Here is a 19,587-nt window from a genome sequence, read left to right as displayed (position 1 = left end):
ATTGTTATATCCAAGATGTTTATAAGGAAGGTGTTAGCGTATAAGCAGTAAGTGGGTGCGGGGAGTGCGGCACACTGCGGGGGGATGGAGGTGACAGCCGGCCAGTTTGTTTATGCTGAAAAACGCTACAGAAGCGTTGCTGCGCCGCATCGGCAACAACATTCTCAACACGGATAACCAATGTTGACATATTTCCATGGCACTCATAAAATGAGTAATATTCCCCCAGGTTTAAAATTTGCTCGTGCCCCCGCATTTTTGTTAGTTATGGATACAATGGTGATTTCTTAACCAAAAAAGAATGCTTTGCCGAAAATATTGCAAAATATTTGCTGAAGTGGGTGTACAAGCTAATTTGCAATCCGTGTAAGTAGTAAACACTCGATGAGTGTCATGGAGTTTGTCCGATTTTAGTTAAGCGTGAATGGTTTCTGTGGGGTTGCTACGTTGCTAGGGCTGAAAGTTTTTGTTTGTTGTCTCACTAGTGAAAAAAATTAAATACAAACTTGCCAGCTGTCGTTAGGTTTTCCAATATGGCGGATGTTGCAATCTGACATATTGGATTACCTTCCTTTTACTTACCTTGGTTATATCATAATTGCGCATACCTTGATTTGTATCAACATTGTTACCTTACAAGCGATATAAAAAAATGAATCATTCTTGTCGTCAACACGATAAGCACACAAGCGCTAAAGAAAAGAGTTAGTTTTCAAATATTGTATGTTGCTTTCATAACAAAACGCGCTGCCAACTTCCAGTCGGCAAGCACCACCTCTGCTGCTGTTTGTGTTAGTGAGATTGGAGAAACGTCAGACTCCCGCCTGCTGATTGGCTGCGACGACTCTGGCGACGGTTTCATCAGCGACGGATTCAAATCGTCGCGTTCGATAAGGGGGGAAACCGTCAATAAATAAAATGATAATAAAAGTAAAACCATTGTGTGAAGAATTAGCTGTAGTTAAAATTCATGAATAAATGGAAATTAAAAAAAAAAAAAAGTAAAACTATGGTCTGGGACCATTTGAGCAAAGGGACCTATTTTGAGCACTTGCTGCTATAACTCAGACAATTTCAAACCGATTGGCTTGCATTTTTGAACATGACTAGATACAGTAGACGTTCGATAACTGCAACATGTTTACGTTTCACTTACCGAATGGAATTCAATAACTGCAACAACTGACAGACGTCAAAGAACTGTCAGTTGCTGCAGAATGCAGCCAATGTGCATTTGAAAAACATCGCATTGCAGCTAAAGTGCATGCGAAAAACATCGCATCGCTGTTGACATTTCATTTTGACGGATAGCGGTGCGATAACTGCAAATTTGTTGCACTTAGCGGACTTGCAGTTAAAAATTATTGCAGTTAAAGCGTTTGCACCGAGCGAACGTCTACTGTACTGTACGCGTTTATGAGACGTTCTGATTTCTGGAAGTGGTGCGGCGATTTTGAGGTGTTCTGGCTTGAGGAATAAGATTTTGTGTCTTAAAGAGACAAATTTGGTGAGATCTACCTAATTTTTCTTTTCATTGTTATTTTATTATATTATTGTACAATTGACATTTAATATTACGGGGCTTACACACACACGGAAGGGGTAGCCTAAGGGGGTGAATTGAACTGATGACCGAACTTAAGTACGTGGAGTTGCCAGTCTTTTGTCATGAGCTAGCAACTTTATGTTGACTACCAAGGGAATTCAGCGATTTTAACTCACCCTGCTACAACAAACCATCATGTAGATGATTCCCTTCCGGAATGATTCTGCAGCCATAGGTAATCCTTGCGCTGGTGGTGGGTACACTTAATCATCATCATCATCATCATGACTAGATACTGTACCAAAAATCAAGCTCATAGGTCTTAGCCAAGTCGAAAAACACCAGCAAAGAAAAAAAATCAAGTCAATCGGTTCAAAATTGGCTAAGTTATAGCAGCAAGTGCTCAAAATAGGTTCTCCTGCCCAACTGCTCCCAGACCCTACTGTGAGTAATTTTCCTCGGCCGTCACAATAATTTTATCTGAAAAGCCACAAAAAGTCCATTCTGGAATCTTCTCAGTTTTCCGTTAGAAAACCCCGCTAAGGTTGAGGTTTTTTAAAGGAATTTCTTATAGAATTACTGTAAAAGCTTCTTAAAAAAATCTTTCATAAGTTCCCTAACAAATCCTATAGGAGTTTATTGAAGGATTCCTCCAACAATTTTCCAAAGCTTTCCTCCTGCAGTTTTGTAGGATTTTTTGCTGGTTTTTCTTTTATAGTTAGTTTTGAGATTATATTGGCAAAAAAACTTTTGAAGTCATTTAAAAAGGAGCTGGAGACTTAGAAGAATAAGAATCCCGAAGAAACTATGGAAATCCCAGTAGCAATTTCTGGACAAATCTTGAAAAGAACTTCTCCATTGTCCAGGCGGAGCCCCTAAATGACTGCATAGAAAATCTAAATCTTCTATTTGTCGGCACCCCCGTAAAACTTACTAAAAGTGTTAAATTTCTTCGACACCCCCCCTTCATTGTTCCTGAGACCACCATCGGACCACTTAAATTGCATCTGAGACTACTTTTTGATCATCTGTTAAATCTAGCTATGATACCTTCTATTCCTCGAAACTCCCCTGAAAACCTTCAGGGCACCATCTCATACCTCCAGGGACAAATACTGCTGTTGCGAATTAAACATCGCTCAGTTTGAGCATTGATCCATATGTGCACAAATTTATGTACTTCCATCCCACCTAACAAAAAGAGGTTCCTGTTTGCTCCTCATTCAGAACTTTATGTTGTCTTATTTAAGCGTGCAACATATTTCTCTGAGCAATAAACAATTTTGAAATGTTCTCTTCACGAGAATGAGATCCCATATTGTACGTGCAGTTGAAACCCGGAATTTTCGACTAGCGAAGTTGGATTTTTCTCCAAATCCGTGCGTCGGACCTAACTTCGGAAGTGGTGCGCTGTATAGCGGACCAGGCTTATACTTATGACACACATGTGATACAAGAATCACTGTACAATTGCGCTTGAAATGAGTGCCATACTGAAAATTCTCTCAGTTCAAGTCAGTCTTGTCAAAATTTTCTTGACACTGCGTACCGTTGTACAGGAATCACACTCGTATCACATGTCTGTCCGGGGTATTACTGTACAGCGCACCACTTCCGAAGTTAGGTCCGACGCACGGGTTTATAGAAAAATCCAACTTCGCTAGTCGAAAACTTCGATTTTCAACTAAATTGAGAATATTGCTCAACCACATGAGAGTTCCACTCAAACACTCGCTTGTTGATGCTATTGATTGCATCACAGGCACAGCACATGTTGCTCGCGGGCAACAGCCTAAAACCCTCAACTAGCGCCCACCGAACCCCCCACAGCCTACCTTGATGGCGGTGAAAGCAGTAAGGATCAAAGTAACGATGGCGTGCCGTTTGGGCATTAAATGCAAAAAAAAAACAATGGCCCCTTTTCGAAGGGTGGATTTCTTTCTTCAACATATTCAACATAACAAAACATGTCCTTTCTCTTCATTTCGGAATGTAAAAGTCCTCACAAAAATGTATTTCAAAAATACTGACTGATAACTCGCTGTCTCGGTTTGCGCGCTCGGCGAGAAGGAACTGCGTCTATCACGATTCGTACTTATGTTGCTAGTGGCAATAATTTACGACAAGTCGCACACGGTTCGGCGCTTGTAAAAACAAAAACAAAAAAAAACAAGGTAAAAGCCTTAACCTAACTAACCGATAGGTGACGGTCTAAATGACTAATAAAACTTGGCACAGGTAGCATGTCATGCTATTACTTTTTGGAATGTTTTCGTGGCTTCTGGGCCACGCAAGCTATTTACAGGTCCGTGCTCTCCACGGTACGTTTCCGTCGCAGGAAGAACGCATTCCGGAACTTGGCCCCGCCAGGGAAGATGTGGCCTACTGTGATGTTGATCGACTTGGCGGCGAAAATGGTGAAATCCGGCACGAGGGCAGCTACCAGGATAAGTAGGCATAGCACCCAGAACGTGAACGACGAGAGCAGGTTGTTGTAGACCTGGAGCATGTCGCCGTCGTAGTTGCTGGAAACGAATCCAAAGCTGAGGTTCGGTCGGCCGCCAGGCAGGAACATTGAACAGGAACGGAAACACGAGGACAAACACTTAGAGGACAACGACAACGACATTGATACGCGACGGACGTGGACGGTGGTTCATACTTACAAGTTGAAGAGGTTGTAGATGAAGGTCGTTCCCATGAAGCCGAAGATCGACAGCCAGATGGAGGCGATGAAGATGAAACTCTTGTTCATCGCCTCCAGCAGGAGCTTCAGATTCGCCACCACGACCACGTTGTGAATGGCCATGGTACCGAAGCAGGCAAAGTTGACGGTTTGGGGCCACCAGGCGTAGATGACCGGATTGTTGCCCCAGATGGCCCAGCTGAAGAGGTAGATGACCAGCGAGTGGTACAGCGCTAGGAACATCCAGCCTATGAAGTACTTCCACGCGTATTGCTTGTTGCCGGCCACCTTTTGGTAGAGAGAAGGTTCCCTGGAAGAAGGTCATCCGTATGTAGAAGATAATGGAGACTAGTAGGAGGTTGATAAAACTCACTTCATCAAAGTCTGCTCCCGGTAGGGCTTTTCGGTTAGCGATAGGACGAATATAGGAAGTGACGTGTAGAGTACGTTGTAGAGCGTCAGGAAAACCGAATCGTACACCGATTGGGAAGAGAACAAACTGTCAACCTGGAAGAAGAACTACACAAGGAAACCCAGGTATTATTACATCAGTGGACGCCTCAGTGTATCAGATCTTACCTGAATTCCCATGAAGATCAGATTCTTGTAGAAGAAGTACAGTACCAGTATCGCCAACCGCGTCGAGAAGTAATGTCCACCCGAGCAGACGGGAAAAACTTGAGAATGCCAAAATAAGCTATTCTGCACTGAATTACTGAAGAGCATAAGCTGTTATTGGTTTGTTTGAGATAAGAGCTAAAAGAACAAAATTAATATCAAAATTTTGTATGCAATCAATCAAATAAATATCATTTTGAGCTATTACAAGAACTCACTAAGAACAGAAATCACTACGATGGTCCAAATATCATATTTAGCTATTCAATGGCAAATCAATAGCTAAATGTGATGTGCAATAATTCAATAGCATTTTAAAAGCAAAATGTGTTATCTTAATAGAAAAGCCCCGTAGCCCCCTCTTCTATATTTGTTTTTTTGTTTGCAATTTCTTCAAAAAAATAAGGTTAAACTGTAATATTTTTTTTAAACCTTTTTATTACTAAAAGTATTTAAGACCAGCTTGTTTAACAAAACCATTGATTATCAAAACATATTAAAAACGATCAATATTATTAAAAATATTATGTTTACAAAAAACTTCATAAAAACAGAAAAGCATTTTCGCTCTTTCAAGTCAAAATCATGAGGTAATTCAACTTCCTTAGTAAAGCCTCAGCGCGAGTGCTACTGCTGCGGTAGTTTACGTAGGGAAGGGTTGTTGGCAATGACAGCCGCAATGTGCCTTGCAGTCCTCCGGGAACGTTGAACAGCAACCCCCAACTCGTCCTGGAGGATTAGTCGTCTCTCATGTAGGCGCTCTGTAATTGCAATTGAGAAAAAAAATGGTTTAAAATTGGCATTACAAATCATAAGCAGAAATACAATTTACCACGTATGTATTTGACCTTCTCAGGATCCAGCTGTTCGACTGGTTCTCTACCTTCGACTGCGTTGTTCCCCCCTCGTCCCGATGGATTGTTGGATGTCATACCAGAGACAGTAGCATTGCCCAACCCTTGTGGGAAGAGCCGGAAGACAAGCTCCTTCACGAAAAGATAATCGCTGTCCTGAGCATTTTGCGAAATGCCCAGCAGCCATTTCGCGTCTGGATATCCTGGTATCTCGGAGAAGTTCTGCCCTGTCGGTCTAGCCAAGAGGGCTTCCTGGAGCTTCATGTTAAGACTGCGGAGTTTATTGTTGTCCCGTTTAAGGACTTCATTCTCCTGCTTCAGGTCGGCCACCTGGTTTTGTAGGACTAGCAGGACAGCGTAGTCTGGGACCACTTCCATTGATTCGTTCCCCAAGGCTTCCTTCTCGGCATCTGAGTTCTCGTCGTCGGCCAACACTAGCTTGACGATAGACACTTCCCGCCCAGCAAAAGCTGGCTGGGCAAGAATGGCGGGAGAGTCGATCCTGAGATCCTCAGGGACATCTGGAACTGCCGCTCGGGAATCTGTTTCCTGATCCGGTTTTACCACTGTCGCGTCTGCCGGAACGGAGGAGAGGCCGAACGAAAGGTCCTCCGGAACTTCTGGCGCCATGGGATCGATCTCGGGAACTGCCGGGTCGGTTGGTGGTGCTGTGGTAACAATGGTCTTTTTAGCCCTTTTCCCCGGAGCTGGGTTCACTTGCTGAAAACACAAAAATTTGTGGTTAGGAACAGGTTGCTAGAAATTGTTTATAGTAAAATCTTACCAAATTTGGAAGAAACTCCATGTTGATTTTATTAGCTCGCTTAGCATCACTTTTTTGTTTACCGGTTTTTCCCGGACGGCCCATTTTCACGATAAAATCGCTGCGAATAACTTTAAAATTCAAGCTCACAACTTCTCCACTCTGCTTCAATTTCGTCAAGCTAACAAGATGGCCAAAATTCTATCTGCAGGAGCAAAATTTAGTCGCGTAACATTTGAAAATGGTTTATCTATTTTATCCAGCGAACTTAATCAAACATCATCCGGTTCATCCATTAACATCTCTTGAAACAACTATTTGAATTCTTTTGGCTATTCAAAGTTTAAGCTAATGTTGGTCTAATAATTCTTATGTTTCTTATAACTAATAAACAAATAAGTTTACATTTGCGTGCTACAATTAGAGCTTGAGAGTTTGCTTACACAAAGTTGATATGCTATTTTCATTTGTCACGTGTTGTTCATAAATTGCACGGAAAAATAAAGAGTTCAATAAATTATCAAACCGGTTTAAAAAAAATTATTTTTTTCGGATCTAACTTTGAGTTTTCTCATCATTTTATACATTTTATCATGCTTATTATCAGTATAATAATGAACATTTGTTGTGATATTCAAAAGCTTCAGGATCAATTAAATTATATATGTGAGAAATCTTCTTGCTTCACCAAAATAATAACAAAACAATCAAACGTCGCAGAAGTTCATCCATACAAAATACTAAATATAGCTAAATATTGTTTAAAACATAAAACAAATAAAACAACTGTAATTAAATTAGCTGCTCTACATAAATCATATACAAAGCATGTTCAGAAGTGCATTTAAGTTTAAAAGTTAAGAGTTAATGACTTCATATTTAAATAAACATACTAAACTAAATATTAAATAAATTATTTGAAATTGATATAATTGATATTTAAAAAAGTTTTTTTTAAACCTGTTTTTTTTTTCAATTTACATTCAAGCGAATTTCTCCGTGCACGTCAAGGATGACTTCGACTTCGGTCAGCATGCTAAAATTGCTTCACACAGATATTGTGCTCAAGTTAAACATATTTTTATTTGTTTCGCTCTTCCGAACGGAATTTTTCAATCATTTTTACAGCCATTTTTACATATTTCTTGAAAGATAACGTGTAAAGACGGATTTTTAAAAGTGTGCAATTTCTAGCGAAATGTTCATTGAAAAAAAAATGACTCAATTAAGTACAATCTCTGTGCAAAATATTCTAGCGTGAACCTGTTCAAAGCCATTGCTGTCAAAAATCGAATCATTAGTTTTGTTTTCCTAGGTTTTGTTTACCAACGTAATTTCTGTGGTAAAGTCCGAAATCCAAATAAATTTATTTCGTGCTTTGCAGCTAGTGGTTTTATCAACAAATTTCTGTAAAACGCAATGAATTCTCGTCGCCGTCGGCAGTACTACTTGGCAGCAGAGAATTTTGGAGGCAAATATGTTAAAAAGGTGAGTTTATTTCATCGCTACCCTGTTCTAGAAGTCGAAACCATTTCTGAGTTATTTACAGCCAAGACGGATTGCGAAGAATCGATGTGGGATTCGTCCAACAGAAACGGAGGTATCAGACAGTTCCTCAGATGTGTCGCTCAGTCATACAGAAAACGCGGATTTGCCTGACGAAAGTTTGAGTTTAGATACGTCGGACTCGATGCGAAGTTTAAATACGTCGGACTCGATGCCAAAACCACACAGCAGCAATCGCATACCTTCGGACGGGATTCAGCTTACTGATGTGGATGAAGACGAATTCCTAGATGATGATGATGTACGTTTTCCATGCGACCGATCTTTTGGGCTGGATGACTCAGAAGAAGATGATAAATCGGCGTTTCCCGATTATAATGTCAGAAATGTGAATGGTGTACGTATGAATCATTACGCTTTCATAAATTGATTGAAATTTCAATACATATTCTTCTAGTTTTCTTGTTTTTTTTTTCTTTTCAACCGATTAGTCTTGAATGTTCATTTCTCACATTGCGTATTTATGATATCGCCATAGTTTTAGCAACAGAAACCGATTTCATTGAGAAAATTTTGAATTGAGCAGTATGTAGTTTAAAAGTAACAAATAGTTGAAAAAATAATCAAAGTCATGATTGTGCTTTCTATTGTTGACTGCACCCCAAATTGGACTGTCACAATAGTGTGCACACACCTTCAAAGTGTGATTGCAGCGCAGGGACACGTCGGATCGAGTTGAGGTCTTCGGTGCGCTTATTCCTTATAAATGGAGGAATAAGTGCACCGAAGACGTCAAAACGATCCGAGGCAAATGTGCACTTTTATCACACTTTTTAGGCGTACCAAAAAAAGTGTGATAGTCCAATTTGAGATGTAGTCTGCAATAATTAAACTATTAAGTTTTTTGTTGCAGGATTGTTTGCATCCCTTTTTAGTTTTGATAAAACGTTCGCACTCAAGTTCATGTATTGCTGAATAATCGTTAAAATCAGAAAATCTGTTTTTCTGCAAATATTTAGAAAGACTATCGCTTCACTGGATCGAATCGGTTGCTGTAATGCTTTATCAAATGTTAAATATATTTCTATGTTCTTTAGGTGTTCTCCTCATCGACCAAGAAAAAGTTCAAATGCATGTCTGAGCTGGAATGCTCAGACATTTTATTTATGGCACTTAATTTCTACATACGACATGGACTAACTCAATCTGCGTTGGAGGATCTTTTAAAACTTCTCAATGTGATCGCTGGCATTAAAACATTTCCGGAGAGTTTCGCATCGTTTATGGCGCTTCTTCAAATGAATCCCTACAACTCGCGTCGTGTGTATTTTTGCACAAATTGTCAGCTTGATTATGGAACCGCCATTCCAGAAGCATCTTCTAAGTGTCCCATCTGCAACGGTATGGAAAAGGATTTTTTTTTAACAATTCCCATTGAGCATCAGATTCGGGATTTAGTTGCCAAACATAAGGACAAGATAGAAAAATACGCCACGACAATTGAAGAGGAAAAAATCGCAGATATTAACCGAGGTAAATTGGCCAAAGAAAAGGTGAAAGGACCAACTCTTACATTAAGCGCCAACACCGACGGTGCAGCTGCTTTCAAATGCACAGCGCAAAAACCTCTTTATCCTATTTTTTTAACGCTCAATAATCTTCCACCGGTGGATCGTTTTTCGAAACATAATCTCATCATCAACGCACTGTGGCTATCGAAAGGAGAACCTAATACCAATCTACTTTTCAAATATCTTTGCATAGAACTGAACAGTCTTTCAGAAACTGGAGTTCAAATAAATGGCATTACGTATTCCGTTTTGCTTCTGCAAGTTAATCTTGATTCTGTTGCAAGGTGTAAAGTACAAAATTTGAAGCAATTCAACGGAAACTACGGGTGTACATACTGCCTTCATCCGGGGGAAACTAAAGAATCAGGCACATCAAGATGTTACCCTGTAAAAAAGTACATTGCAAAACGTGACGATACCATTACAAGAAAACTAATGAATGAAGTTGACACGGACGGAACCGAAAGATTTGGAGTGCTTGGTAAAACCGTATTCGTCTCGCTGCGTGGTTTCGACATAATACAATCGTTTCCTCCTGATTACATGCACTCAATCCTATTAGGAGTTATGAGGCAAATGTGGAGCATGTGGACGGAGAGTGAATACCATAAAAATCCGTTCTACATTGGGAAAAGGTTGGATGAAGTGGAGAAGAGGATGTTATCCTTTCGACCACCATCTTCCTTCTCTCGTCATCCCCGGCAGCTAAAGGAGTATAAAAAGTACAAGGCTAATGAGTGGGAGGCCCTTCTCTTATACTACATGTATCCAGCATTAGTAGGGATATTACCACAATCCTACCTCGACCATGCCATGCTTCTATCATCATCAGTTTTCAAATTGCTGAATCCAAAGCTTAACGAGTCCACCATTAATTCATGTGAAAAACAATTGAAACAGTTCATGCTGAAATTTCAAGATCTGTATGGAAAAGATAACATGACGTATAATGTACATCTGTTGGCGCACCTGACTCCAGCCGTTCGAAATTTCGGAGCCCTCTACAATTTTTCCTTATTTCCTTATGAATCAGGTAAATACATATATTATGCACAAATACGCTTACAACGTTAGCATTTATTATTGGAGAGAAATTTATGTCTTGAATTTTCAAGAACCCAAATCTGAAGAAAAAATTGATAGATAAAAGGTTTATGGATTGTTACCACTTCAGATTTGTGCTCTTGTAAATCGGAGGTTTAGAAGTAATGTTACCCTTAAAATCAATTAGTTATTCGATTTCCAAAGAGACATTAACTTTAGCTACTTACGAATTATGTTGGGTTTTGGGAGCGATTTATCCCATTGTGCAGTAGTCAATACCGAAACAATAAAAGCTCTAGTTTACTCGCAAAAAATATTCACTTTTATTTCTTTTCAGGAAATGCTATGTTATTGGGTTATCGAACTGGTAACAACAAACCTATTCTCCAAATTGAGAGGAAATATTACATGAACCGAATCTGCCAGTATACCGAACTGCCATCAGCTTCGCCTATCAGAGATTGGATAAAACGGTTGTGGTCCAAAGATCATATCAAACTTGAATACGATCCAAGGACAATTTATTGCTCTAGTGATTCAGTGGTTTATGATGATAACATAAAGGAAAGAGTATTCAGCTTCCATAGCAGGCTTCATATTAATGGTCAAGATTATTGTACACGAGACACTTGTAAAGAGTTCAACTATGACGATTCATGGGTGGAGATCAATGGGATTTTTTATTGTATTGATCAAATTTTGTGTGATACAAACAATTCAACTTACATTATCGGACAAAAAGCCAGTGCTAGAAAGATCTATGATAATCTGTATTCATTCAAGCTGAGCGAGCAAAAACGAGTTGTTATGATTAATAATACTATTCGACAATGTATAAAAATGCAGATTAGCAAGGGTAACATTATGGAAGAATTTATCTCGAGGACCAAAATTCGCACGCAAATTGATTAATTTCGAAAAAGGATACGAAGTGTACGAAGAATTCTTTAATAAAATGTTTATATCTAACCTTTTTAGTTATTTGTTTGGAGACTAGATTTGAAATAAGTAGGGAGGAACCGTGGAAACCTAATGAAGATCAAAACATGATATGATAACAAAACATGTTCTTTATTTGATTTTCTCAGAAAATTGGAACATCTACTTAATATCAAAATAAGCTATCACATCACAAACAGATATTAGTTTGTTATTATTGTGTTATTCTCCTCTGCCCGGGCATGCACCAGCAATAGCTTCTTGACCATGCAGAACTTGGCAAACGCGTAATCTGCGCAACGCGCAGCCTGTCGACCTTCCTTCCCGACGATCCCCAACCCCACATGGGCCTCCTGGATCATCGATACGTCATTGGCTCCATCGCCAATGGCCGCTGTCACTGGATTGCTCTCTACGGTCTTCATCAACTGCACCACTTCGCACTTCTGCAGGGGACTCAGTCTACAGCACAGCACCGCCCGGCACTTGATCGATACATCCCTGAACACCTCCCGCAGATCCTTCAACGCGATCGCCAAGCTGGCTCCGTCGATCAACAGCGTATACTCCCGATCCGGCGCCCGGAACATCTCGAACGCGAACACATCAAAGTGCTGCTGCACCTCGTCCACGGTCGAACAATCGGTGATGAAGTATCGGTAGGCATCCTCCGGAATGTGACCGCAACTGAGCGCTATGTTCAGGGCCGTTTCCACCTTGTCACCGGTGAGTACCCACACCTTGATGCCGGCCTTACGCAGCGACTCCAACGTATCGCGGATGTCGTCCTGCAGGGCGTCTTCCACGGCCGTGGCACCCAGCAGCTCCAGGCCAGTCTCAATTTTGCGCTGGCATTCCTCTACCTGAAATTGGAGGTGCATTTCTTATAGTGTTTTGCAAGGATTGAGTGACCCTAGTGAGGGCCAGCTGCAACAGGAACGTAATTTTCCCCCGAGAGGGTAAGTCGATTGCGCATCACCCCGAGAGGGTATTTCAGTGCATTTCAATTTCTTGAGGTTTGAGACACTGGGAAGAAGTATGGGAGAAATCTCTGCAGGATTTCATGTAAAAATCTTTAAAGGAACTTCAAAACACACCCCGGTTTAAACTAATAATGTCGAAAAACTTCTTATATCTCAAATCTCGAGTGCAGTTCCAGTTGAAGTTCTACGAAGTACAGAAGAAAGATCTGGAAGAATTTCCGGGAAATGTCATTCCGGAAAATGTGAACCCAACTTACCTTCGAAATCCTGTCCGTCAGCGAGTTATTCGCCTGTATCAACTCGTTCCGGAAGTTAGAATACTCCACTTGTGTCAGTCTTCGTCTGGCCACAGCCAGTGTTCTCAATCCCTGCTTGGCAAACTCGTTGATGTGCCGCTGCGTCGAAATCACCAATCCCGACGCCGTCTTCGTACACAAAGGCAACACGTGACTTTCCGCCCCCTTGGTGTACACCCAAATCTGCCCCTGGGCATCCTTAATTATCACACTCATCCGCTTGCGATCCGAGGTGAACTCTAGCACAGCCAATCTTTGGTATTTCACCACCTCCTCTCGAGGAACCTCCCCATACACGGACTTCACGTTCCGCTTGACGCAAGACTCCCGCAACTTGATGTGCAGTACATCTGCGTCATCCCCTACGAACACCAGACCCATCTTGGCGCAGGCCTCCACCAACGCCTTTTCATCCGGACTGGACGCCTGGTAGTCCATCTTTCTGCAATGGAAACAAATTCGTAACTACCTCCCTCTCCAACCTCCAAAATCTTCAGACTTACCGAATGAACGTCAACACTTCCTCGTGCTTCATCACGGACTCCTGCCGCTGAACCAGCGACGCCTCCGTATACATCTCCGCTGCGTAGGACTCCCTGGCAGTTGACCGAATAGAACTTCGATTCCGCCGCAACATCACAGATCCTCGATCCGCCACATCCCCGTTGGCCTTGCTAACTACGCTCGGTGGAATGTGGGACTGCGTTCGTCGATGGGTCTTCACCACCGGCTCCGTCACCGGTTTCTCCTCGTACGCAGATATGGCCCGCTTCAGCTCCATCGACTGAAGCAGCCCGTCCAAGTGCCCGTTACTGCTATTCTGAAACAAACTTCCCTCGCCCGATCGTGCCAACTGCTCCTCGGAGGTCGGCGACTCGATCAAACTCTGAGGCCGGGAAGATCGACTAGACAAACTCGACGGCGTCCGCCTAAAAGGCGGAATGTGCAGACTCGCCGGATGAACCCGGTTGTCCACGAACATGTTACTCGATCGTCGTACGACCGTATCACTGGAAGGCCTTAAACTACCGCTACCGCTACGTTCCCTTAACTGACTAGTTTGTTCGTCTGCCCACTGCTGCTGCTGCTCCGCACTGTGTCGATTCTCATTATTCATGGAAACTACCACCGGCGCACGGCTCCGAGGCGCCAGCTCCTTCAGCTGTATAAAATCCGGTTCGTCCAGGACGGAATCGATGGACGCAATGGTTTCAACCTCTTCCGAAATATTGGAAAAGTTTCGCGTGGGTCGATTGTTGTTCGGCTCCGGAGAATGATCCTCGTCTTCGGAGTCCTCTTCTCGATCATCGGCTTCGGGATCATCCGCTTCGTTCGTGTAGTCGCCCGCTACCTGAACGGTGTGACACACAGCCAACGCTTCGAAAAAGTTGTACACGTGCCGCTGTAAATGAAGAGATCAGTCACCACGATCGATTTCAGGTTATCTATCGACTTACCGAACACTCGTTGATCTTAAGCGCATACCGTCGGCCAGCTTCCTGGAGCCGCCGTCCATTCTGGCAGTACATCTTACCATTGATCGAACATTGCTGGAAGATCATGATGTTCTTCGTCAACGTACCGGTTTTATCCGAAAACAGCAGCGACACCTGACCCAACTCTTCGTTGATATCCGAAGTGTTCACAATACAAGGTTGATCCGTTTCCTCATCGTACAGCTCCAGATCCCACTCCAGATAGAACCCTCCCAAAAACTTGGCCATCTCAATGGTCACGTACAGCGAGATCGGAATCAGGTAGTTGAACAGAATCAGGAACGAAAAGAAGTCCTGCAGAAATTGCGACACCCGATACGTCGCCATGTATTCGCCCAAGTAGAAGTTGTGACCCTTATTGTAGCGATCATTGTACCGCTTCATGAAGAATGAAACCACCACGATCGCGATCAACAGCACCAGGAAGAACACCAGGTACTTGTTGATAAACCCTTCGCTGGAACTCATCTTATTGCTGACCATCTTGCTGTTCAACGCCAGCTTTGTATTCTGCCCCGTATACACTGCACACCCGATCGCCCATTCCGTATTCTTCACCCTGGATCCCCGCAAGAGTAGATTCTCCGCCATCAAGGGCAGCATATGGTTATCTGCCCCAAACCCGTCCACACTTGTCATCTCATGCCTCTGATGAACCTCCGCCAGCTCCAACCTGCCGTTAAAAGTGTACAAATCCGTCCGGGGAAGTTCACACTCGATCCTCCCCAGCGTGTGCAGCTTATCCTCCGACAGATCCGGCATTCCCTTCGGAACCATCATCGTCTTCAGATTCGTTTCCCCATCCAGATTGGCCGTCGTGACGAAACATTTCCCATTTTCGTCCGAGGATTTGAGCAGGACCAAGTCGCACGGGATATCGCAATCCCGAGATGTCCGCACAATATCACCTTGCCGGATGTCCTGACAGCGGATGTCCTGTTCGACGCCGTTGCGGATCACCGTCACCAGCGAGTAGTTGACCATGTTGTCCGCTCGGTATCGTAGGTACGTTTCATAGGCCTGCTTGGTGGCCGTCACGGAGATGACGAACACCAGGGGAACGAGGGAAGTTAGCGGCGACACCGGACTGTCTGCAAAGAAGAGAGGGATTGGAAACTAATTAGCACTGTATTAGGGAAGTTAGGCTAAGACAAATTGATGGCGACCTTCTGCTGAAAGAAGATCTACGAGACCACTATACTACTACTAGACACCACTAAAACCTTATGTTATTCCTCAGAACGAGTCAGCCGAATTCTATGGGTGGCATCTCCTCCTGCAGAGTCAGATGGGAAAACTTCCGGTGGAGCAGCTAAAGGAAGCTCTTGAATATCCGAGCCTCAGTTCTCTGGAAAAGCCCCAGAAGTGGGCACTCAAATTATTCCGGGTAATTTCTTGGAAAGGATGTTTTGGCATTGCAAGCAAATTGACCAGCATTAGTCACAATACTCATGGAATAAATTCATGAAGGACTTCCTGGTTCAATCCCTGATGAAATGAAACAAAACATCAGAAGATATTCCATATTAATTGTCCAACCAAATCTTAAGAAAAGTTCTCGAGCAGATTTTAGGGATTTTTTGGGGATTTCTTTAGAATTCTTTCAGGAATTCCTCCCAGGACTCATACAGAGATTTCTACCAGGATTCAGTTCCAGATTCTGACAGAGTTTCTATCAGGGATTCCTCTATTAATTTCTCCCGGGACTTATTTAAAGCCTGGGTTTCCGTCAGGGAGTCCATTAGAGCTTATTAGCGAGACGTCTCCACAGATTTCTCCCGGTATTCTTTCGAGGATTCCGGATTTCTTCAGCGATTTCACTCGGGATTCTTTTTGAGAGTCTCTCCGAATTTCTATCATTGAGCTCTCCCGGGTTTTCTTTAGGGATTTATCCTAGGATTCCTTCAGGGATTTCTGAAGGATTTTTTGTATTGCATTCCGTTAAAAGTTCCTCTCAGGGTTCTTTCAATAATTCCTCCCGAGATTATTTTAGAGATCTTTACTGGGATTTGTTTCAGCAATATTTTGCTGCATTCTGTCAGGAATTCTTCCCAGGATTTGTTCATTATTCACTCCCGGGATTCTTCTAGGGAATTCTCCTGGGACTCCTTTCGGATTCGTTCATGGACTATTCCTCAGATACCATCAAAGATTTTTCCAGGATTGTACCCAAGTTTTTTTTTTCGGGTTTCCTTAAGAGATTCCCCTCATGATTCATTCAGAGATTCTTCCCGGAAATCCGTTCGAGATTTCTTCCGGGATTCTATCCAACATACCTTCATTGATTTTCCGGTATTCCTTAGGGATTTTCCCGGTACTCTTCTAGGCATTCCTCTCTAAATTAATTTGGGGATTATTTTAGAGATTTCTTTGTGTTTCAGAGATTTCTCCAAAGATTTCTCCCTGGTTTCCCCCTTTTCATTGAATTCTCTCGGGATATCTACCTACAGATATTTCTCCTGGGTTTCCGCCAATAGCGCTTGCAGGGATTCCTCCTAGGATTCTTTTAGAGAGTTTTCATTGGTTATTTCATTGATTTCTCTCAAGAGGCTTTTATGAAATTCTTCCAGTATTTTTCTCGAGATTTCCCTCTCCGTTCTGCATTCTTTCCAGGTTTCATTCAGGAATTTCACCCGGGTTCATACAAGGATTCTTCCAGTAATACCTTCCGTAATTCCGTTAGGAATTCCTCCCGAGATTCATTCACGGTATTTGTACGGGCTTCCTTTACAAGTATTTTGCGGAACTCTATCAGGGGTTACTCCCGGGATTTCTTAATTGATTTTTACAGGTTTCCTATAGACATTCCTTCCGAGAATCATTCAGGATTTTTTTTCGAGTGTTTTAACCGGGATTCTTTCAGGGATTTCTTTCGGGATCCCTTCTGATGGAAAGATTTGTTGAATAATGTTTACATGAATGAGATGAATTTTTGCAACACTGACTGGATTCAGGGGGAGTTCAAGAAAGTGGCAAGAAATATTCAGAAATGTTTCAAGCATTTTCTGGGTTTCAGGTAATATCAGGGATACACCTTTGGGAACGCCCATGAAACCACCTAAAACTCCCGAGAATACCCCTAGAAAGCTCCTGAAACCCCTTGGGATCCCCTTGGAAAACCTTTAAAACACCCTGAAACACCCCTGGGACCCCCTGAACGCTCCAGAAGCCCCTTGAAAACCCCTAGAACGCTCCAGAGCCCTCTGAATACCGCTAGAAAGCTTTTGAAAGTCCCTGGAACACTCCTGGAGCGCCTCTGAAACCCCTTGAGAACCCCTGGAACATTCCTGAGCTTTCCTGTAACGCCCCTGGGACCCCCTTAATCTTCTGAATCCCTCTGGAACGCCCCTGCAACGCTCTTGGAACCCGTTGAAAACTTTAACGTTCCTGAAGCCCTCTGGAACATCCCCGGACGCCCCTGACACCCCTTGAAGTGCACGATTATGTAAAATGAATAAAAAGGGCAGTCATGCTAACCATTTAGATTATGCCAGTGTTCAATAAATTCGACACGTTCTCCTCTACCACCCTAAAACACGCCTGGGACCCCTGAAAGATCCTGAAGCCCCTTGAAAACTCCTAGAACGCTCTTTAGCCCCGTGAAACACTTTGGAATGCTTTTGAAAGCCCCTGGAACACTCCTGGGATCCCCTGGAATTCCCATGGGTCCCCTAATCCCCTGGAACACCGTTTAAACAGCTTGAAAACCATGAATCATCGTCCCTATATACCCTTGGGACCCCCTTAATCATCTGTATTCCTTTGGAACATCCCTGCAATGCTCTTGGAACTCCTTGAAACCCCCTATAACGTTCCTGAAGCCCTTTTGGAACATCCCTGGACGCCCCCGAAGCCGCTTGAAATGCACGATTAGGAGAAGTGGAAAAAAACTGGCAGTCATGCCAACAGTTTAGGTTATACCAGTGTTTAACAATTGGATCATCACGTTCTCCTCCATTTTGGGAAATTTTTGCCAGTTTTTATAACTATGGTGTGTCTTTGATATTTGTGTTCGGTTTGCCAGTAAATCTCAACAGCAATTTCTTAAAATTAATCTTAAGAATTGTACAGTTTTCGTGAAAATATATATAATTATGCAATATAATTGGTACAACATTGTGGCACATATAAAAACGCATCTACATGGTGTCCGGCCATTTGGCCGAATCTCGTTTGGCCAAATGTCGATTGGCAGAATTAAAATCAATAGAATTTAGAAGAACTTAATCATCAGAAATATTTCCTACTTTTGATCATAGGTTATTCTTCTTAGTTCCACCATACAGTGATTAGTTGGCGCTCAAACTGCCATCATTTTATCAGTTTTATCCTTTTTTGAAACATAGCCTGTTCTTTCGAGTTATACTGATGTGGGGAACAGTAATATCACTTGAGTTTACGTTTACAATTCCTTTTCGGCCAAACGGCATTCGGCCAAACGGCATTCGGCAAAATGGAATTCAGCCATATGACCAGGAACCGATCTACATCAGACGTCCACATTGAGCACAAATTACTTAAGTTTGATTTATTATAAAGTTTTCAGAAACTGTTCAACATTTAGATAGTGTTCAACAATTGGCGAATCACTGTGAAAATTAACTAATAAAGTACTGTGATTTGTATGAGCTGGGTACAAAGTCAACACGATCGCAATGAAACTAATCTAGAGCGTGGTGTTGGAATGACTCCACATTTTATTGGAATGACTCCACAATTCATAGAAGACTTCCTAGTTAAATGCCTGGTGAAATAAAACAAAACTTCAGTATATATTCTAGATAAAGTTTCCAAGCAAATCTCAACTAAAGCCCAAGAGAAATTTCTACCAGAATTCAAGGGAAGGCAATCCTCGGCAGCGTCTCCGAATTTCTCCTGGAATTCCTCCCAGTATGCCAGTCAGGGATCTTCCGGAGATCCCATCAAGTATTCTTCTGAGGATTCTTCCAGGAATTTCTTACGCCATTCTACAGAGATTTCTTTCAGAATTCCTTCCGAGATCCTTCAGACATTTCTTCATTGCTTTCTCCCGGGATTTCCTTTAAAATGTTCCCGGGGTTACGTTAGGGATTCTTCCAGGGATTCCATCAGAGATTCATCTTGGGATTTGTTCATAGATTTTCCGGAATTCATTCAAGGACTTTCCTCGAAATTCCTTGCGAGAGTCTTTTCTATCACTGAACCTTCCCGGGTTCCGATTAGGGATTTATCCTATGATTCCTTCAGGTTTTTTGTCTGGCTTTCCGTTAGGAATTCTTCCCGGGATCCATTCATTGATGTCTCCC

At 42.3% G+C, this 19,587-nt stretch overlaps 2 protein-coding genes across 3 annotated transcripts in view; both read right to left on the bottom strand.

Annotated features, from left to right (window-relative positions):
• Positions 1-3,519: 3,519 nt before the first annotated feature.
• The window catches only part of LOC109422161 (phospholipid-transporting ATPase IF-like), a 427,692-nt gene continuing 411,624 nt past the window's right edge, over positions 3,520-19,587 (bottom strand). For both annotated transcript variants that reach the window (XM_062844296.1, XM_062844297.1), the window contains exons 3-10: positions 14,264-15,393; positions 13,310-14,208; positions 12,768-13,248; positions 11,771-12,390; positions 4,812-4,890; positions 4,606-4,751; positions 4,213-4,542; positions 3,520-4,089 (exon numbers count right to left, since the gene is read on the bottom strand). In XM_062844296.1, coding sequence (XP_062700280.1) covers positions 3,846-4,089; positions 4,213-4,542; positions 4,606-4,751; positions 4,812-4,890; positions 11,771-12,390; positions 12,768-13,248; positions 13,310-14,208; positions 14,264-15,393 — 3,929 coding nt within the window. In that variant the 3' untranslated portion in view covers positions 3,520-3,845. The remainder of the gene's footprint in view (positions 4,090-4,212; positions 4,543-4,605; positions 4,752-4,811; positions 4,891-11,770; positions 12,391-12,767; positions 13,249-13,309; positions 14,209-14,263; positions 15,394-19,587) is intronic.
• Positions 5,290-7,158, bottom strand: LOC115267701 (uncharacterized). The gene is made up of 3 exons (XM_062844300.1): positions 6,489-7,158; positions 5,683-6,424; positions 5,290-5,611 (listed from the first exon to the last, which is right to left on the bottom strand). Exons 1-3 carry the CDS (start codon positions 6,570-6,572, stop codon positions 5,478-5,480), a joined length of 960 nt encoding a protein of 319 aa, XP_062700284.1. The 5' UTR covers positions 6,573-7,158; the 3' UTR covers positions 5,290-5,477.

Source organism: Aedes albopictus, chromosome 1 (assembly GCF_035046485.1).
Source record: "Aedes albopictus strain Foshan chromosome 1, AalbF5, whole genome shotgun sequence".
Lineage (NCBI taxonomy): Eukaryota > Metazoa > Arthropoda > Insecta > Diptera > Culicidae > Aedes > Aedes albopictus.
The sequence above is the reverse complement of the archived record's forward strand: the minus strand, read 5'-3'. Positions and strand labels throughout refer to the sequence as shown.